Here is a 22,525-nt window from a genome sequence, read left to right as displayed (position 1 = left end):
CATGATACCGCCAAGTTTAAAGATAGCCATGGTTGACTTCATCCTACAGCAGAAATGAGGATTATTTTTAAGGAAGAGAGAGAAAACCCCCTCTTGGGGTATGTCTTCATCCAGAAAAAGGGCATATTTTTAAAATAGGATGGTTAACACACTTCAACATCCACAGTGAAATCCGACCCATTTAAGTCAGTAACAAAACAGCAGCAGAGCTAGGATTTCACCCAGGGTGTTGGTAAGCCAAGCCGCAGCTTTAATATGAGATTAGCTATATAGATGAGACTTTAGCGTTCAGGCTGTCCTGCTAACAAGTACCGAAGAAACAATTTAGCCTGCCTATTCTAGGCTCTCAAAGTGTGTCGCTGAAGACTTTTAAAGTATGCAGTTTCTGTGGAGTGTACAGAGAACATCAGGAAAAGAAAGAAGCTATCCTAGAAATGTAATTATTTTTGAACAGACTATAATTTTTTATGATCGACTTGAAAGCTTTCTTTGGGAAAGTATTCCCAGAATTCACTTTGAGGAAAGGAACAGAAAGGCAAAAGACTCTGCTCAGGTTACAGAAGCGCAGAGCATCCATTCAACAGATGCAGCCCCTGACGTAAATCGTCCATCACCTGCTCCGTGAGTACGGCCAGCACTTTCTCTGGGGAGGAATCCCAGCGAGCCAGAAAGCAGAACTGCATTTCGCTCCTCTTCCAGATATAATTCATTCAGGGCCCACAGAAACCAAATTCTGGCCACAATTCAGATGAGTGCAATGGCCTGGAAAAGGGGCTTCCTCTCTAATCTCCATATTGGCAAGTGCATCTAATTAAACTCCTGTACATTTTGAGCAGAGAGAAATCCTAATGAGATGGTGGAAAAACAGAAGCATTCATTCAGAAGCTTTTTTCTTTTTAATATGCAAAACAGACTAAGAGCCACTGAAAAATTAATTTACTACAGATTCATTTTCATGAAACTCCAATAAAACCTAATTATAGCCTCCCTCATCAGTTTCTCTGTCAAAAATCAAGGATAAGATTAATCCACCTTTTTGCTGTGTAGTTGAAACCAGCTATTAGTATTTAAATGAAAAACAAATACGATGGAGTGATCTCACAGTGCTGAATCCTTGGGCTAGCAGTAAGCTCCAACAGATGGCTAAGGGTATTGCCAAACTTAAGTGTGTAAGAATGAGGTCCAAATCTCAATGATGTTGGTTCAGTAATGAGATTTTATTAAAGAAATACCTTGGGAGTCAAGGCAGTGGAACCAGACAACCAGAAAGGTTGTGCAGGCTTCATCCATCTGGATGCAGCTCCGAGCAACCTGGTCTGAGCTCAATGCTGACCTGCTTTGAGCAGGAGGTCAGACTGGAGACACCCCCAAGGTCCCTTACAACCTGAATCATCCTATGATCCTCGCTCAATTTTTGGTTTTAGGACACACCCAATTCCCACATTCAGACCTCACTCTACAATCATGAGGACTGTAGAAGTGCTTGAAAAAAACCTGTAAGATTTGACCTGAAATTGTCATGTACTAACATCATTCCTGGTGCTTCACACAAAGCTTTCTAAATGTTAAGATGTCACCCACCAAACCTCCCAAGCTGACAACGCTGCTAAACTAGCATTTCTATTCACAAGCACCCCAGTTACGTTGATGAAGAGTCACGGGCTTCATAACATGCTACTTGCCTTTCCTTGTGGGTGCTTCCTCTGAACATTTGCACTTTTTGCTTTAATTACAGCTCACTCTTCTGTAGACCATGGAAAAGTACAGAGGAAGTGAGATGCCCTTTTGAACACATTCACTTGGGAACTGTCAAGTAGCAGCAGAGACTGCTGCCTCTGGCCATTTCTTTGAACATATTAATTTTGTTTCTAAGAAGCTGTACAAGATCAAAAAGAGAAATAAAGATAATAGGTGTGTTAACACAATCACGAGCAATTGGGTTAGTGCATCTCACAATGCTACTGCCCATCAGTGGGGTGCAGTAGCAGTCTTTGAACATTTGGACCATTAAAAAACCCTTGTGGCCACAGGCTATATTTGAGATACAAGTGGAGGAAAAACTTGTCCATTTTCATGACCATTTCCTCTTATGAGCTGAAACAGGCTAGAATTCAGTTTCTGGAGAATTTATATCAGAAAGCATCTAACGTATGTTCCATTCAGAGGATGAAGACAATCATGTTTTCTTAGACCTACAGCTCTAATGGCACATTATGCCTGGGATCCTATCGCTGCTTTCTCTTAGATCAAAACTGACCAGCAAATATTTCTCTGGAATGAACGTACTTGAAAATGACACTCAAATATTAATCCCCAGGAAAACCCAAATGAGCATAACTTAATTTCCTCTCCTAAGATGAACATTTATTTGAAGGTTTTAATCCAGAATTGCAAACGTTGAAGCTGTGTAACTAAATACACTTCACTTGTAATGCAATTTCATGCACTTTAATAACACTACAGTGTAACGCAGCTTAATGCAATCTTCTGTGTTTCATCATCTTAACACAGTGTCCTGAACTGAGACCAAATGTGACACCACAAAATAAGTGTGCAAATGGGACACCAACTCTTGTTGCTTTAGAAATAAGAAGGAAAAACTTTATTCCTTCATTATTTTTTAATATAGTGCATTCCACTAAATCTTTACTTGGAAGTTCTTTGAGAGAAAGACATCCAATGCTTCCACATAATTAGGTAAACTAGTTCCATCACCTTCCAAAAGGCAATGATGTTGTCTATGTCCTTGTGTTTTCAAGTGAGACAAGGAAGCAGGGAGGAGGCTGTCATTCTGCTTTGCTATTGGTATTTACACAGTCTTCATACAAGTGAGACCCATTGCAAAACAACCCCCTATGGGGATGTAATAGAGAGGACCTTCTACGATCACCTGTCATGAATGGTCTTAAGCAATATGAAACTAAAAGGATAAGTGGATGTGCTATTCTGGAGAACACAAGTCTTTGGCTGAAATTGAGACCCAACAACGGTATAACCTCCCCTGATTATGTTGGCATCATCAAGATGAGCTGAGGATGGCAGTCATTCTTTAAGAGCTTGGCTGTACAAATCTTTGGTGTTGAACTAAAGTTCACTAAACTAAACACACAGCAAAAATCCTCCAGGGTAGACCAGACCAGGAGAAATCTTTACTACACCAGGAAATGGTGAGCAAGGTCTGTGAAAACTGTGAGGTCTGCCCAAGCTCTCTTCTTTCTCTTACTTATGGTTCATATTTCAGTAGGGTTTAGAAATACTGATCTTGCACTTGGACCCCCATATACTCTATGATGTACAAATACAAAACATGTTCCTTCTGTGGCTCAGGATATGCATGGAAATTGCAGAAGGTCTTGCTCCCATAGTAGTCCCTCTGCTTTCAGTTTGTTATGAGACGTGACACAGGTTTAGATGGACCTGCACTCTGTGCCAGAATGACCATTCTTACGTTCTTATAAAGCTGGCTGCTGCCATAAAGCAACTAAGAGGGCTCCAAAGAAGTTTCTGTACTCTGAACTTGACTTACCTCATGCTTGTCTGGAGCAATGAAATTCAACTGGCCACTCGAGTCATACAATATAGAGAAAGCAAGCTCTAGCACCTCCTAGAATACAAAGAAACATATATTAATGTTGCATGAGAGAGGCATTAATACATTCATGTCTGTCTGTCTTTCCTACCACTTATTCCCCAAAACAAGTGGAAAAATATGTTATGGTACTCTCCTGCCTGGCCAAAGCTGTAGCAGTACCAGACCACTGCAACAGACTGGCACAGCAAGAACCCCAACACAGATGCTTCGGTCAAAACAAACTCACCCCCCTCAGTGCTGACTGTAGCTCACTCAGTTGTGGATTACTTTAGCATCTGAGTTTAGATTTGAGCTAGGCAATGGCGAGGATTAAAATCAATATAACCCATAATAGTACACTTGCAACAAACTCTTCATGGAGACCCATAGTTTCTTCAATTTGTATAGATTAAACTTGCAAAGTTCTGCAAGGTTTGATTCTCTGTGTCAAAAATCTTGCCAGGACAGTTAATCTCCTGGTACATACTTATGCTCTTTTCACTTCTGGAAATCTATTAAACTATTCACTCTCAAGAGATTTCTGTCATTTTGTCTCTACCTGAACCAGAATCGGAAGTCTCAGTCAAACTCAACTATCTGGGTTACTTAGTTATAAAGACCCAAATGAGTCTTGGGAAAGGAAAAAATTATAATCTTTTTTCCTCTCAGCATTGAAGCTGGAATTTCAAAGGTGCCAAAGTGAATTCATTAAGCACTGACCTTCCCTAAAAGTCACCTGGACCTGGGGTTCCTATGGGGAAACCCATCCAATTTGAATAAATAATGAATTTCCATTGGCTAACAGTGAACGCGTAAAGATGTTGTGTTATCACGGTTACTGCACACATCACTACAAGCGCCGTTACAAGGATTTCGTAAGCTGTAAGCTAGCTGATATGAATATAATAACTCTGTGGAAAAAAGACCCAGCTACAGAGGAGAGTGCTGACTCATCACTACTTTGATCTGTATCATGTCCTGTTCTTTTTGCTTCTTGACTTCCTGAGCCCCGCAATACCGATCGCCTTTGCTGCCTCTCAGCTGACGACAGTCCCTACACTGCCAGCAGTGACAAGAGCATGGCTTCTTAAATTTACGACAGTAAGTTTTAAAATGGAAGAATTGACTGCGGGGAGTGAAGCATATGCATTGCTCGAGATTTCTACACCTGATCTCCTGGTCTGAAACAGACACAGGTCTTTGGATTTCAGTACGGGTTATTTCATTTTTGAACTTGTGTGATTAAGAGCAGAGCCTGATTCACAAAACTTGCAATCCTTAGGGATAATCTTGGATGAGCGGAGATCAGGCTTCTCATGGGAAATGCTCTTGGTTTCCTTGAGTTTAGTTATTAGGTTCAACCTGCTGTATTGCCAGGCCACAGGAGATAAGTCTGTGTTAAATCCCCACAGAAGCTGCAGATACTAATAGTGCTGGTGCACTCAGCAAACAAATGGCTCATGGGTCACGTAGCTTTTTTGTGTTTTAGGCATGTCTCTCAGCCACACCTTATTAAGAGTGATGTCCCTCATTACAGAAACAAATTTACCTCTGCCCACACAAACCTGGCATTATCTCCTCACAGAGTGTTATCAATTACTGACAGAACATGCCAAGCCATGCAACTGAGGTTGTGAAAATAAAACGTATCACTGAAAAAAGGGCTTGTACTGCTCTACTATGACGTTCCTGAATTTCATGAAGGTCAACAACAATCCCATAGGCCTGGCCCCTATATACTTGTCCTTTGGGAAATTCCAAGGGATTTAAGTTTTTGTTTATCTCAAAGAAATGAAAAGGAGACAAAAACTCTGCCTGAAAGAGGAACATCCCAGGGAGCCACGGGTTTGGTCATTCCCAGTCAGGCAGAGAATGAGAAAGGGCTACATTTAGGGCACCAAGCTTCCCTTTATAGGGGAAAGTGGGAGTTTGGCAGCCCTGGCTCCAGTTCAGCTTCTTTGCTCGCTGCTCCGGAGACTAAAGGCTCGGGAATTACAGCTTCCAGGTGCCAGTGTCTCCGTCACCTCATGCACAGCAAACTGTCAAGGAAAATGGAAGCCTAAGGCGCTGGAGTTGCCAGCTGGCCCTCCACACTGATGGTGGTCTCAATGGTTGAGCTGGCTGACTTGTCAGGCACCCCCACCTGGTTTTGTTACATTCCCATCAATGACAGGTAATTTTGAGGAATTGGCAATTCCTAAAGGAAAACTGGTCAGACTCCATCAGCCACCTGTGGCTTTCTCCTCCTTTTTCTGTCCTACTTCTCAACCCTTCTCAAAGTAATTTTCTACTCCAGTTTTTTCCACCAGTTTCTCTTGCATTCTGGTCTTTCTCTCCCATTCCTTCCAACCTGCTCCTTCCCTCTTTGTTTTGCTTTTCTCCTCCCCCACCTCAATCCGTTGAACTCGCTCCCTTGACGCTCCTAACTCTTTCCACCCTTGCACATTTGCAGACCTCTGCCCTTGCCTAGATGCTTGTCAAAGGTAACACTATTGGGACCTGTGACGTGCCTCTCTTTTGAGCTTCAATGAAAACAGGGAACAAGAAACTGCACTTGCTGGCTGGACACTTCCCACTCCTTGGTTTCAACTCTGCAGGGAAAGCTGCTGCAGCTGGTATGAGGGGAAGCTTGCTCTCCCACGCCCAGAGTTTCTCTCTCCCACAGTCTCTGCTGGCCCCTCATGTGGGCCAGAGACAAGCTATTTTTGATGAAGAGGCATTTTAGGTGCCTACGGCTGAGTGATCCCATGCAGCTGGAATGACTTCACTACTCTCTGCCTACTCTGTCATCAACAGCCTCAATACAACCATGTCTGTGCTGAAGGCTGAGACCACAGCCATGTTAAGTTTGCTTGCCAGAGCCAGAAGATCCCTCCCAGAGAACTATCTATATATGCAGCGGCAGGGAACTTGTTCAACCAACATGAAGTAAAAGAGAATTGAAGCTGCAGAAGAAGAGGGAAGCGAGCAGAACCATTTCTACTGACTAAAAAGGCACCGAGCCTGAAGCCTGCCACATCAGCAAATGAAGGGTGATAGAAGAACACTTAGAAATACATTGCAATGTTTTTTTTCCAAATTCTTCTCTCATGCTTTGTTTTGAAGGCTGCAAAATCTAATATATTTCATTTCCTTGAAATTCATTAATATTACTAGAGAGTCAGAAATGAGGGCTTTAAAATTAAACCTAATTTATAAACACAAGCAAGATGAACAACAATGGATTCAGGTCTGGTCCTATCAAGTCGTTCCAGCTTCATATGCATGCAAATTCCAATTCAGTTTAACTCATTTATTTCTAAATAGTCCCGCTGGAAGAATAACGACCATGTGCCGGCAAATGAAGAGATGCTGAAGCCACAGCTATGTTCATATGTGACGTGACATTCTGCCACAGCTATGTCCATAGCAAATGCCACAGCTATGTTCATAGCAGTGGCATTCTACCATTCCATTTTCTTTTCTGCTAATGAATAAACATTAAAGTGATCATTATCTATGTACAAAGAAAGCACAGGATGAAAAGGCCTCTTAAAAAAATATATCACTGACTGTGAGATTCCAGGAAGTGAAAGGTTCCATACGCCAAACTCAGCCAAACTGCATCCTGTGTCTGGCTTTTTTTTTTTTTTTTAAATTTTCATTTCATTGTCCACATTAACCTGGTACTCCACAAACAATGAATTGTTATTTCTGTGATGTCACTTAAGTAGTTGCAATATTGTGCATGACAGTTTGATTGGGATGACAACTGATTTCACAAATTCTGTGATTCTCAGGGGAAAAACGAAGGAATTGAGGAAGTTAAAAAAAAAAAACCCAAACTCCCAAATCCCCCACCACACCAGAAATAGTAAAAACTTTATAATTATTATTGCTGGGATCACGAATGGAATGCTCCAGCTATGGATGCAGCCATGCTACCTATCAACTCTTGATCTTCACATTCTCAGCCAGCAGTTTTATGCCAGTCCAAAGCAATTTTACCTGAGGAAATGGGGTGATGCTGACAGCTGAGGACAAACTCATCTGCAGCATTCCTATTTAGCATTAAATACTATCTAGACATTACTGCTCCATAAAGATGACACATTTCCGTCACTGCCACCCACTGCTTTCCTTCTTCTCATCTTTCCTTTTTGTGTGGACATATGAGTGCTAAGACAAGGAAGCACTAAAAATACTTTATATGCATCATATAAATGCCCCAGCCAAATGCTGTTGATGGTTCAGCTGTAACAAGAGGTAGGAGTTGTATGCAATCTATTGTGTGCGTGTGTGTTAGTGCCCCGATTCAGAAAATCAACAGGGAAAAATACTCCTGGGACTTTTTTCCTGGCTTGGCTTGACTTTTTCATTTCCAACCATGTAAAGCCAGTGCTGAAAGGAGATGACCGTATTCTGATAGACTTAGAGCAACTCCTGTATGAGAAACATGTGCAAAGAATACTTGAGATGCTCTGCATATCTGTGTATAGTTAAGGAAAGAAAAGTTGCAGCTATGAATCTGCAAGCTGTGTGATGTAGTTTTGACAGTGCCTTTTCGTTTTCTGTGGTTCCTATCAGAACTGTTTTTTCCAGTATTTATTTGAACACTAAATGCATGCATTTTATTTTTAAAGTGCTGAAGCAGGAACTCTTAACTTTACTATTTTGTCCATCAAAATATCTTTCTAGTTGGACCCAAAATTTCTCAGTTTCAGGTAACTAGAAATTCTGATTCAAATCCTCTGATCTGGTTCCCAGACCTCAGGGTGTGGTTCTAGAACATCATTAGAGTCTCACTCCTTCTCGTAAGGTCAGACAGCACAACCTGATGGAAAACTTAAGAACATACCTCATACAATATGGCATGAAGACCATCACTACCAAAGATGTCAGACTTTGCTAGTAACTCAATTTCTTCTTGCTGTAGTGGCAGTTCTTACTAACAAAAACTCTGCAAGATTTTGGCACTGTACAATTTGAGTCCTACTGTCAGTTCACAGCTCTTGATCTGAAACTCTGAAAGGTAGTATAAATCTAATTTAAGCTGATCATCATCTCCTACACATTTTTTCCCAAATGCACTGCTGAACACATCTTTATACACCTCATTAATTGCCTAGCATTTACCTTACATCCTTTTGTTGGTGGTTGTTTTTCTACCTGACTGGACCTGAAGTTAGCATCAGCTGGACATTAACTGCAAATTTGGCATGTGCCAGTGTTCACTGAATGTGAGCTCATCAGAGAAGACAGCTGGAACAAACTAGTTACTTATCAGAGATAATATAGGAGTAGGTACCAACAATCAATGCTGCTCTGCAGCAGCAGTCAAAACTGCTTTGCTTTAGAGGTAGAAGACACCACTACTAAAGACTATCCTAATGTGCTCTGGGCGTATCACAATGCACGTCTGCCATGAAATCTGAGTAAAGAAGCGCAGACTGTCTTAATAATTTAACTCAAATGGTCTGAAGTGAAAACAAAGTGTGTGTGCATACACAGAAAGATGGCAGGCTGGAATGAAAAATACCTGTATTACTTCAGGGAAGGTCAAGTTGACAAGCTTTGTATTCTGCAGGGTGTGTGTTCGTAACAATTTGAGAACCATACCTTGTTTTGTTTAAGAGCTCCTTTCTCCTTCATGTGAGGGCAGTCTTTCCCAGTCACAACAGCTTTTATATCTGCCACTGGCACTGCATTTAAAAGAAACAAAAGCAAAAAACAGAAAATGAGTTATAACCAAGTTGTGTAAAAGCTAGAGTCTAAAAAGAGGCAAGACTAATGTGTTAAAATTGCCACCTCCTTTGCCATTTCCAGCCTGTTGTAAGAAAGAAATCCGGAAGATAACAACTAAAATAGGAATCAGTGAGTCTTGACAAAATTTCAGGCATCTGGATAAAAATGATTATGCTTTTTCTTGCCTGTTGAGACTACTTCGGGTTAGAGTGTTTCATATAGACGTGTACCTCTGTCTGGAGAGTTTTTATGTGTACTTGTGTATCTAGAAAATGTATAATGTTTTCTGCCTTACTGTAATATGCCTGCCCTGTTGTTGCTCTTTCCTAGGCATCCAGGTAAAGTCTCTGCTGGAGAGAGGATGCTGGATGAGTTGGACCCTACCTCACTCGATGCTGTTGTCCTTCTCTTAGTGCCTGTATAAATTTTTCAAATAGCTTTCTATTTCACTCCCATCAGCAGTTTAGTTGCTTTCTGGTATTAACAATAATGAGGACTACTAAGGCTTATAACGACCCATTCCAATTACTTTAAAATGTGAAATGATCAGAAATCATTAAAAAAAAAAAGGTAAGAAAAAAGTTTTGGAAGCTGCTGCCACTCAGACTCACTCACAGAGTGAGGTCACCAAAACATAAAGATGAATTTCTCTGAGTTTCAAGTGGAAGTCAATTTTCCAACAGTAATTACATTATGGAGAATCTATATGCTCCACAATACAATATGGCCAGTGAGTGACAGTTTCTACAATCTATAAATAATCCATTATCCTTGTGGCTGCAGAAAAGCACCATATATCTAGAACAGCATAATAATATGAAAGTCTGTTACTGCCCAGTTCTTTACAAACTCTAATGGAAATACTGGAGAGGAGAAATGCATTTTCTCTTCTACGGGGTACAGCAACACTATGTATTTTATTACAGATTACCTCAGCACTATGGTCAAACAGATAGCATGGGATATAACAGACATTTTTAAAGGACTTTCTTTGCATGGAAAACTAAAAGAAATGGAAGTTATTTGGCTCTTTTCTACTCAACCTCTCCTGCCTTTAGTCTCAGCATTTCATGCTGTGGCCCTGCTGGATTTTTATGTCTCTGACACTGCCCTACTTTTTGGTCCAGAAAAGACAATATTTTTGAGAGAAGAGAGAGAGCTAGGACAAACTGGGAAGTAAAGGAGGTATCTGACTGCAACTATGGTAGAAAGGTCTTCTTAAGAAGAAAGAGTCCCTGCCATTTGCTGAAGATGCTCAGAAAATCAATTTCTCTGATTGCATAAGATAGGGTTTTCTCAAGTTAGATCTCTTAACCAAGGAGGCTTTTCTCCATGTTTCATACACTCGATCTCTGTGATCTGGAATGCAGTTACTATGGGAGATCACAGACTGATGTGACATTCTGATCCTTAATTATCTGGAACTTGGCCTATTCTTTCTTTTGGAAAAATAGAATCAAATACTTCAGATGGTATCAGAAGCTGACTACAAGATGCTGGAGGGTGTGAGCACAGATGTGATGTGCTCACAACAGATAAAGCCCTGAGAAAGAGGGCAGCTGTTTTCTGTCCCAGCTGGAGTCTGCACAGCTTGTTAACTCTGCCAGCCTGAAGAGAGAGGTGACATTCACAGAAGTGAAAAGGTTAAACCCCCCCACATTTATTTTTGGAGATAGACACTAGTTATTCAAGCTTGGCAAGGACTACACAAAATGCCCTATGCTGCTTCTCTTGGTCCTCCATTTTCTTACCCACCTATTCTCTTTCATCTGTTGACCTGCTCCCAAATGCTGACAATCTGGTCATCATATTCAGACCTTAACAGTTCAAAATTCAATATAAGTCTATAGAAAGAACATCAGAATATTTCTCGAAAACGTTCTGTAAAATTCCCAAGCCAGTTTGGTCTGACACGTTTTGAACAATAGTGCCATTTATAATCCTTTATCTTGCAATATTCTCAACTGTTTAATTAAACTCTAACGTGGGTGGCACTCATATCGCCTAAAAACCTGAGATATTGACAAAATAACCGTATCTTTCTCAAACTGCATCAGTATCTGCTCTGCCAGCAGGCATGCACTGGGAACATCTGGGTCTGGCCCAGTGGTTCCTAAAGTAGGAGCCTTCTGTCCCCACGGGATCCTGACATTCCTGGGTAGGCTCAAGAGCCTACGGAAAATGCAAATGCAAGATGAAACTTGCAGCCAGGGTCAGGGGTTTGAGAGTGGAAGTGTACTCCAAGCAAACAAATCTGGGAACTGCTGGTCTCATAACTGCGCCTGCAGTTCAAGTGTGACCTTCATTCTTCTGTCGTTCTGATGCTACTGTTAGCACTCAAGGGCTATTTCTCTAAGCCTCATCCAGAAAAACAGCCTCTTCCAGTGCCAATGCAGCAATGTGAACCCCCGTCCTACATTCTGCCAAAACTGCAGTAAGAGTGTGAAACATCCTTCAGGCAATCTGTAAGGCAATGAAAACAAGGGAACGTGACTGCGAACTGCCAGGGCTCCAGCATCAGACAGGCTCTTCCTCTTTCCCTCCCAGACTGCGTCTGGAAGCACTTAGAAATTTTAAAAGGTGCTGCCTGGAGATAGGTTAGGGGAGAAGAAAAGAGAAACAATTCTTTGTTTTACTAATATACAGTAAAGTTTAAATCATTGATTTTCTCCTTTCTCAATTTTCAGGCTGGAGAAATGTCCAGTGTCTGAAAAATTAGTCTTTCTGCTATTCCATGAAAGAAGTGGAGCTACCAGCTGGAATACTTGTACAAGAGTGCCTAATTTAATAATGCCAAGAATGGCATTTATTACTAATGGAGATTCAGAAAAGAACAAAAAGAAATGATTCCTTAATTCAGTGCTTGATTTCTTGCAGTCACTTTCTGGTGACAGAGCTACACTGGTAATTATCTCAGTCTTCACAAAAATCTTTCCCAGGATTGCAGCTTAAATGTCTACAACTCATGTTGAAGGACTAAGAAGAAATTTTCACGAGAGTATGATTTTCTGAAGGGCTCCAAAATTACTTTTGTCCATAAAAAATATCCCGATAAATCACCTGGTAGGAGCTGTCACAAAGGCATGTCCTCTGCCAGTTGGGCACACAGTAACTGCAAGGTCCTCTCAATACTCTTCGCAGCAATGTGTCATCTTTAAATCCACTCTCCGCAATAATGAAAAAGACCTCTGCCTGCCACGGATTTCTCCTTCACTCACTAGACTGTTTGCCACGAAAAAATATCTGTCTCCGTGGACAGGAAGTGCTTCTGAAGATGCCCAAGTATTTTTATTTGACATCTGCAGTTAGACGAGCAATGAAAATAAACTGTGTTCCTCCTCATGAAAGGCATGACATTTCCAAGCTGAATGAAATAATAAACTCATTGGAAAGCTGAGCTCAGTCCTCATACACATTTGCCAAAACCAGGAAAACAGTGTTTGAATGCAGGAGGAAATGTCCTCTGCTCTCCATCTCCGTAAAAAGAGCTGTTGATCATGTCCTGCGTTAAGAGAAACCTACTACAAATTATAAAGAGGAATGAGCATAAAAGAAGCAAAAGTAGCACAATCCTTGTGCATGACTTACATTTATCTTGCAAGGAATCATGGGGGACTTCTCCCTGGGGACTTTCTTCCAAGTCTCCGTAGTGCAAGACCTTGTGATTAGGTGAAAGTCGACAATACCAAAATTTGTCTGTTAAAATAAATACATTAAACAAGGTCACTCGCATATCTTGATGAACATTATCAATAGCGTAGGAGAAAGCTTACTCCAACGAGGCACTACAGGGAAGGACTGCCTTTTTTCTTTCAGAAGAAGGAATGTGTGGGGTGTATGGAAAGTAGGACAGCGACTTTGCTCAGTAATTTTACTTGATTAAATGAAGCTGGCATGAATATACCATTTTTGTATTGATTTAGTCACTGGCTCCAAAAATAGATACTAGCCAGAAACAATTGACTTAGTTTTACATGATATTATATATCCTTACGGCCAGAAGACTGGCTAAGTAACCACTGCTTTGAGTGGCTAACTTTAATGTACCCATAAAAGCTTCATTTTTAGCACCCACTATGTGAAAATTAGCCCTGCCAGCTGTCTTGTGTGGGACACCCAGAAACTGATACATTTGAAATATCCCATACTTTATGAAAATTATGACTCATGTCTTTTTATAGACATGGGAGAACACCCCCATATTTATGGAAGGACTGGACATAACAAACATGCAAAGATTTAAAAAAGCAGACGTTAACTCCCTTGTCCTGCAGATAACTCAGTGGTTGGCATGGTCACAAATATATACGTGACCGTGCAGTCCCACTCCACTTTGCATTTTAGCCCTTCCTAGGAGATGTATATTTACATCTCCTGCCACCTCCTGCTTTGCAGGGTATAATTCCACCTTAACAATATTTGTTAAAATCTGCTCCCATGAAGAACATCAGCTTTGCAGAGCCAGGCCACCATGCTGCCTAGCGTGCAAGGGTGGTGCTTGCCAATTCCCTTTCTGAAATGGCAAGAATAAGGCTACTCTTCCTTGTCAGAGCACTTTCTATTTAATAAATAGATCACATAATGTTAAGCTGTCAAAAATACAATCTTGTTACATCCAAGCTATAAATCTCCAAACGCTCAGAGCAAGGCTAGATGTTAAAATGCCAGTGGAGGGGGCAGAGGGCTTCTCTGCCTCTGTGCTTCTCTCATTGCTGGCAGTGCTGACGCTGTGCCAGGCAGCAGCCTAAGGAACAATTTAGAGGAAATGTTAGCATTGACACAGCCCTGTGGTGCTGCAATCGCCAGGAGCGAATGGAGCCACAGTTCGGATGAAACGTCAGAGGAGCTGTACAACCACCAAGCCAGCATACGTGAGCTCATTTGGGGTGTTAGCAAACGAAGGACTTCTTGGCGCTGTTAGTAAAATACTGGCTTCATGGACCCAACTTCTTTCTAAAGGACACTCTCCAGTCCCTTGGCCAGCCATTTAAAATGCAATGCAGTAAAACACAGAGAAAGGCAATTCAGCTTTGAATGGCAAAAGCGGGCTTCCACATGCCCTTTTAAATTTCTTTGGCACGGTGGGTAAAAATGTTTGGGGGAAAAAACCCACACGCTTCAAACCACTTTCTGAGTGTGTAGCCCCTTCTACAGAAAGGTTTCAGAAGACCTTACAAACCACTAGCAAAGTCTCAAAACGGTAATGGGAGAGATTCTGGTTATCTACTTCACAGGCATGTAAAACACTGAAAGATTTATGGTAAAGAGCCTGAGATTATGATTTCGTCATGCACACAAAAAGAGCTCCTGAAATACAAGCATCCCTAGACTGTAAGCAGTACATATGATGTTGCACAGTATGGGGTCAAGAGAAAAACCCCACTTGCAAAACTTTTGTAGGGATTTAAAACTAGAGCAAGCAGGAGCCCTCATTCAGTAGACTCTCATCTGAAGAGCACACACACAATCGACTCGCTGGGCAGTTTGTGTGTCTCAGAAGGATGCATGTGAAACTTCTCTAGATTCATACCTTTTACGGGAAACTCTACCAGGACCATTTCAAAACCTGATGCTTAAAAAATATACCCTGTTGAATCTGACTGTAGACCATCGTGCTCCTTGCCTACCTAAAGAAATGTCCCTACTAACTGTAGCAGGAGGCTCTCATGTCTAGCTTTAACTGCAACCCCATTGCTTATGAGACTGTACAAAGGAACATACCTTTCTGTCTCTAAGATTACAACAATCATGTTTTCCTAATAAAAGCCAACATGGTGTCACTACTTTCTCAATAACCTGGCCAAGAAGATGGTGTAACTGAAAAAAATATAATATTAATTCCTTTCAGTTTAGCACAAATGGGGCTGGTGTTAGTAAGGGTTTGAAAAAGGTCTCTTTAACCTCCTCATGGTTATAGTATTTTGGTAACTTTGTTCCTGTTTCAACCCCCTGCTCCAATAACAGAAGAGGGAAAAACCCCTCAGTGAAAATGTCTTTACTTCATTTTCACGAAGGGGTGGGTTTTATAGGAAGAAACCCTAGCTCTGAAGGCTTGTGGAGCCTTTTACAGCAATTCCCCATAACCCGAAGTTAATTAAAGAACTAATAGCCATAGACTGTAGCTTGAAGCATGTCCAACCCGATTCTCTTGCGGGCTCACTAATAACTGCCATCACACCACAGCTTTGCTGTCGAGAGGAAAACCCTTAAATGAAACTTAGAAATGGAACTAACGAGGTTCCCTCAGCCACAGCCACTAAACGACTGTACCGGCCAGGCTGAGGAGGGCAATCAGCGTGTTAGTGATGGGAAGTAACCCTTGCTTCTACAACCACCTCAGCCTTACCAGCTGGGGAGTTTTTTTCAGCTGTATATGATGTTACAAATAGTTCATCAGACAATATTCCACTTACGTGAGATCCCATTGCCTTGGAGGGGAACAGTTTTAAATGGGATGCATGCTATTTTACTGTAGTGCAGGTGCTGAACACAATTTTATTGGAAAAGTAGTGTATAAAATAATGCTGCAGTCAAAAATTACATAAAATTGCTTTCACTGACAAAAAGGGTGAAGAAACCTTAATTACAGAACAGCACGTGGGAATTGGCCAGCATTTACTTTCAGCTCTAAACTGATAAACAAACAAACAAAAAAAGGGCAAAAGAAAAAGCTCTTTTCTACCATGATTAGAAAGCGATGCTTATAAAACAAAGAAAAACTACTGTCCAAATCCTCCAGAGCTTTTAAACCCAATTCCGCAGAGTTGAAGTGCCACAAGAGGCTTTAAAGACGGGACAGGCATTTCTCAACAGACTCTGTACTCCACAGCTGGCAGACCTGTGTGTATGCGCACAGCTGGAGCGGGGCAACTGTCTGTTCAGGGAGGAGTGGAGTTTGTTTTGGTTTTAGGCACAGTCTTATGAATTTGCCCCAAAGCCCAAGTCCCTTCTATGAGCTACAACTCTTATTTTGTATCCAGTGTTATTACACCTGCCTCTCTAAAACTCTTCCTCGTAGCAAGCAGCTGTAGGAAGGGCAGTCGCTAACCACAGAGTCCTTACAGATGATGTGGACTTTATGATTTCATCACAATTTTCGGACACTACAGCATTTATGCTTTCCGGTGAGTCCTTATGTCTTTTAAGCTCACTGACCACTGATGCAATCAAATTAAAGTGCTAAAAATTCTTCTTTGGGAAACAGAATTAATCATTCTGGTTTTTAACCTGAAAAGGTTTCAAACAAATTGTTCTGATTTTCAGATAATTGCTAGAGCAGCCAGTGGGTTAAATATATCACAGCACACTGTTAAAGATTATAGGTGAGGTTAAAAAAAACCCCAAAACCAAAAAACCCCAAATAACAAAATCAGCAACAATTTGGCTAGAAGAGTAATATTCAAAACTGTGACCAAATAGTAGGGCACAGAATATTTTGCTGATGGGCTACAGAGTGCTTGGCCGTTCACATAGTGTGTTTCCAAGTGCATTAATGGCCAATGACTCATATGCCCATAACAATGCTACCCCAGGTAAAGAAGTGCTGTGGTTAGTACAGAAGTGCTCTATAGTTAGAATCTGGGGAGAAAATAGCTCAGATATGCACGGACAAGAGTCTGAGAGTATACATTTTATCCCAACATATGTTCCAGATTACTAAAGAAGTTTTTTGTTCAAAGAAAATCTTCCTCATGGATTTAGCAACAGGAACATGCTTTTAAATATATCAGTGAAAACATACATATTTGTGTAGATTTTAGATATATGTATGTGGGCTCACCCTTTTTCTTTCATTGTGTTGTCTTTCTCCAATACAACTGTAGTGACACATTTTCACTCTAACTGGTCTTAACTGTTTAGATGAAAGCCAGCAAGCCCTGCAAATGACTGGCAAATAATTGACCTGTGGCAATGCTGGAGGCATATTTGGTTAACTGGTTCCTCCCAGCAAGTCACGCACTCACAGAATATTATTTTTTATGGGACTACAGAGAGTGGGATGGAGTAGCAGTAGCAAAGAGACTTGGCAGAAAAAAGACAAAGTGTGTATTCTTTTTCAGAAGTGTGAGTTACTTATCCCAGCAAGAGATGGAAAGCCTGTCTTCACTTGATTTTTTGTTTTAATTTAAGCTTTCTCTTTCCAGGTTACTTCCATGGTGCTTTGCGTTTTTAATTTAATGGTGTGTATCACCAGGCTTTCCTTCCCTTCCAAAAACTACTGTTCAAGAAACCTCATCTTTGGCTGAAAACCCACTTCAATAAAACACAATTTCTCTATAATCTTCATAAAGCTAAAAGGGGAATTTATTTCCAGGAGTGCACCTAGCAACATAAACTACAAACGTATTGGATGACAGCATCAGAAGTATCTATCATCCTCAATAAAATGCCTTTATCTGCTACTTAGCTCTACTGGAAATAATAACTTTTGGGGTTGTAAAGTGCTTTGCAGGCTTTTGCTTTAGTCTTCTCCCCTTTCTTTCAGGAATTAACTAAGAAAGGAGAAAGCTGAAGAGGTCTATCTGTCAGCTGATGTCCACGGTCAAGGAACAAAGTGGGGATTTGCAGAGCTTCATGATCTGCTGTTGAACGATGACCAGAAGGGCAGGCTAGATTTTGCTGTTTCATTTCCAACTGATTAAGAATGCTTAATAAAAACAGGAGTTAGTGCTGCAGTTCTCCTATGAAACCTTGCAAGGGAAAGGCCATGTATTCTTTGAAAGTGCTAAGGATCATGCTGGGACAAAGATGATGTTTCTGAATTTCAGCTACAGAGAGATCCTGCTATGACAATCCTCTGCTGAAACACAAAAGGCAGAGATCTGACTACAGATACCTCACAGCTTAATATTCAGCATCCCCCCAATGAATCACCAGTTGGATTGGAGCCTTTCCAATGTCAAGTATATATGAAAGTGCTTCACCTCTTCTCAAAAGGCCATAAGAGGCTGTAAATTTCCTGCTCATTTTTTTGTAAGTCAATTTTTTCAACTTACTGTGACTAACCATGTGTATCCTACCACATGTTCAAACAACAGTCTTAACAGAAGTTTGCTCTGGAGTCTTTATAATGGGATAATGCCTGTTAATTATTTTTTAAATGGGCAATTTAATGCTTTCAGCTTCTCCTGTGTAGGGCATGTTCAGGTTCTTCTTGTACAATCTGTAGATTTGTGACATTTGTTCCAGGATTGTCTCAAGGGAAAAAAAGAATCATAGGAAAGGTAAAAGAAGCAGTATACATACTAAAGTAAAACATCTACTTGATCTTACTACTCTTACAAGTAGGTTGCCATATAACAGGCAAATTGTGATGCTTCACAGCACTCCTCATTTCTATTTCATCTCCAAATCAACCTGGATGGACCACAGCCCTTTGAGGGCCTTGGTAATGCTCCATGGCAAGTGAATTCAGTTGGAGCAGCGGGCAGGTGATGGGGCTCCTGAACCCCCAGGTGGCACAGGGCACATGTAAGCGGAGGTGGGTTGGGGGAGAGGAGATGGGGAGGTGGGGTAAGGCTAACAGAAGACACACTCAGGAATCTGGGACTTGTACTATTTTTATCAGGACATTCAGAGGAATTCTCTGAAAGCTTGACTGTCTTGATGTTTAGTATCACTAGCTAAACCTCTGGTCCTCCTTTCACTTTACTTCATCTCCTAGTTCTTGACATCATGACAGCCCTGGTCTTACAGCTTGCTCTGCCTGGTGTACAGAAGACCCTGAAGGATAAAGGCTGATTTCAAGAGAGCTGCTTCTGCTTTGTGCCAGCTGCCACTATTTGCTATTTGGACTGTGCCAGGCACTGTACATACCTAAAAAAGGATCCCAACTGAATGGCTTACACACCAAACATGCTTGTGTTTACAAACCATACTTTGCTTCTTCATTAGATCGCACAGTGTTAGATCTTACTGAATTTAGTCCTGTTGGCCTCATGCATCATCATCTTCTGTAATGGTTGTGCCTTCTCCCTCCCTCCCAGGGGGAAAATTTACACTTCTGTTTCAGGGAATACAGGGAGTCTAACATAAATCACACACAACTCTTAAGGGCATGCGGAAACATGCCCTTCTAAATGGGCCTGTATCTGACAAAACCCACTATATTTCAGAGAAGATCAAGTTCTTGCACGGTCGCGTGTTTAATTTGTTTCCAAAGAGTCATGAACTTTTTTGGCCCTGTATAAATATGACATCAAAGGAATTAATCTGGTGACCTATACAATTCACTCTAAGGCATGACACATAGTAACCTTCTCAACTGTGGACCAGAAGTTTACATTGATTTTTTTTTGGTAAATATTTTTTTTAACTTCAACTCCACTCATATAAGTTGAACCAATGTATACCCCCTAAGGCTTTTGATCCTATAAATCATGAACTAACAACAGTTTAAGATAAAATAAACAGTCTATCTTCCTCTTGGAGATCTGCCAAAAGAAGAACGTTTGCCACAAACCCTGCTCCTTCCCTAGAATTTCAGTCATTCGGATTAAGGCTCTGAGGGGAATAAAACAAACAACCCTCACTACCGATAGCCAAACCAAACTATGCATTACTTTAGCTACTTTCACTCCATGAATATGCTGCTGAAGGGAAAACATGTACCATGCCTCCCTATGAAATCTGTATAGAAAGTCACAGTGAAATATTAATGCTCTTTCCCTAAACTCTGTGCAGTGGGCTTCATAGGTGTTTGTAGGCTTGACAGAGACGATATAAAGCTGCATCACCGTCTTCTGCAACTCAACCCTTTCATAAAGGCTGTGAAATTTGTCAAAATAACCTCCCCACATTAAGGAAAACTGCCTCCTTGTTTCTAAGGAAGGAGGCACTGCAGGGATACTTCTCTCTGGGAAGAAAGCAGTTTTGCCCAATTGATCTGAAGGTCTCAAATATTGATCTTTGTCAGTTCTTACTCTTAGCTTTTGTAACTTTCTAATTTGTATTGTTATTTACAGTGGAAGACAAATGGCAATCTGAATCCTCACAAAATTAGGGTTTTAAAGGGAAATTTTTTTCTAATTAATCTGCTGAATTTACACTATGTCCCCGTTACTTTGTCTGGAGAAAGAAGCGTGCCTCTCTGAGGGGAAAAGAACCATAGAGAGTTTGACTGTATAAAATGAGCTGTAAATCTAGCACTGAGCAATGACTCATAGGATTGGGAAAATAATCTTCTCATGTCAATCAAGTATTCATCTGAAGGTACACAAATTACTGATCTAAGTGCTTTTTAAAAGTATATTTAAACAGAATAATATATTTAATGTATATGGTAATAGAAGACAAAAACCAAGGACAGGCAGTACGAGAGGGAGGGGTGCAGAATGAGCTCATTGCGTATATAAAGGTGGTCCAAGTCCGAGAGATTCAAATTCTGGCTACACCAAGTTTCATGTGCTATTCCTGCAGAGGCAGAGATTTTGTTTTGAGATGAACAAGAAGCCTGGACATCCAGGCAGAAATCAAAATACTCAGTTCAGAGTGCAAGACTGCTGCTTCAGATTTTTGTCAAATGCTGGACTTGTTCCAGATGATCTGTGTGATGAAGCCAAAACCAGTTGCAGGGAAATACAGGAAATCCTACAACAACTGTAACTAGGAGATGCTTTCAGCCTCCTGGTAAAAGCAGTCAAGACAGCACTACAACCAAGGATCTTGCCAGTAAAAGTAGTATTCCTCATCTCAACTTTTAGACAAAAGTGACAATAAAAAGCCAGACGAGGCAGTCTGAGCTGTACCTTGCCGACGCCGACTGTTGAGTTTCCTAAAGCAGGTGCCCTCCACAAGTCGATTGAGACGTTGCTGCTTGATCAGTTCTAAGATCTCGGGCTGAATCTTCTCTTTTAGTTCCCTTGGGAGGAGAGAAAGTAGGCATTTGTCAAATTCAAACAAAGACCATCCTCTTTCCTCTGAGACAGAGTCTCACAAGATGTTTCTGCAAGGAGTTTGAAGGGGACAACAGTCACAGGCAGGCCCAGGTCAGAATCTAGTCTGCTCCAGAAAAAAACCCCTTTTTCATACAACAAAGAATGGGAGTCAGGGTATCTCTGTTGTAGACATCTCCCGGCTCCAACATAAGCGTATGACTCAGGCAAGTCACTTACTTGTTTCTTACTTTACTCATCTAAAAATAACACTTGCTATAATGCATCAACAAGGTTTTTCTGCGGCAAATAATGCTCTTTCATCGTAGGAGCACTGTGAAGCTTATTTGAGGGTCTGTCACCTTTTGTTGCACGATCCTCTGCTGGTATACTTTACTAGCACTATTATTTAGGACAACACAAGAAGGCTAAAACACATTTTGCAACAACGATAAAAAACAGCGAGCAATGTCAATGAACTAAAATAATGACCAGCACTTTATGCTTGTTCTTAATTCTATGCCATTCAATTAATTCATTAGTATCAGAATTTTGTGGAAGACTAACCCACGACTAGGGATTGCTCAAGGATCAAACTTTACCCTTGCAGTGCAGAAACCCACAGTGCATTTGGAAATAACACCATATATCCTTCAGAAAATCCATTTTCTACATCCTACTTTAACAAGAGTTCAATATGTCAAGAACTAGGCAGAAAACGTATGCACATAATATTTAAAGTTTGATTTCATACACCATCACATGGATTCACAGATGTCTGAATTCATCAGTTATAGCCTCACTTAGATTCATTAAGAATACATAAAAGACAGGTTTAAACATCAACTCGACAGCAAGCTTAGTAAGATTAAAAAATAACTGAATGTGTAGAGGATTTATAAAATATGAAGTGTGTCAGAACCATAATTTCCCATTGTGCAAATTAGGTAATACCAAAACCCATGCTGTCTAGCAGTATATTCCAGCAATCGTTATCAAAAGGAAGCAAATCTGTGGTATCCCATAGAGACAACAAAAATTTCTCACTTCTTGAAAACTTAGGGAGCCCAATCTCTGCTGATTTCCACATTCATTTGGATCCTATACCTTTGATCTGCCAGACCCCCAATGAAACCACTGGAATTCCTCTGCGAGAAAGACCAGGCCTTTAAACAAAAATGCCATCTTTCCCACAGGTATTAACAAAATGGTTGCAGTTCTTGATGCATAACCCACTGCGTATTTACAAGCTGTGAAAATCTAGCTGGTCAAAAATCAAGGAAGCATTGTAACTATAGAAACAGGCCACCTTTTGGAAATGTATTACTAGTCCTTTAGGATAATTTTCAAGCCCTGT

General features: G+C 40.8%; 1 protein-coding gene across 5 annotated transcripts in view; it reads right to left on the bottom strand.

The window, feature by feature from the left end:
- The window catches only part of ELMO1 (engulfment and cell motility 1), a 312,440-nt gene that overhangs the window by 3,182 nt on the left and 286,733 nt on the right, over window positions 1-22,525 (bottom strand). For all 5 annotated transcript variants that reach the window (XM_075493469.1, XM_075493466.1, XM_075493468.1 and 2 more), the window contains 4 exons: window positions 21,043-21,155; window positions 12,884-12,991; window positions 9,170-9,252; window positions 3,527-3,604 (listed from right to left, as the gene is read on the bottom strand). In XM_075493469.1, coding sequence (XP_075349584.1) covers window positions 3,527-3,604; window positions 9,170-9,252; window positions 12,884-12,991; window positions 21,043-21,155 — 382 coding nt within the window. The remainder of the gene's footprint in view (window positions 1-3,526; window positions 3,605-9,169; window positions 9,253-12,883; window positions 12,992-21,042; window positions 21,156-22,525) is intronic.

Source organism: Mycteria americana, chromosome 2 (assembly GCF_035582795.1).
Source record: "Mycteria americana isolate JAX WOST 10 ecotype Jacksonville Zoo and Gardens chromosome 2, USCA_MyAme_1.0, whole genome shotgun sequence".
Classification (NCBI taxonomy): domain Eukaryota; kingdom Metazoa; phylum Chordata; class Aves; order Ciconiiformes; family Ciconiidae; genus Mycteria; species Mycteria americana.
The sequence above is the reverse complement of the archived record's forward strand: the minus strand, read 5'-3'. Positions and strand labels throughout refer to the sequence as shown.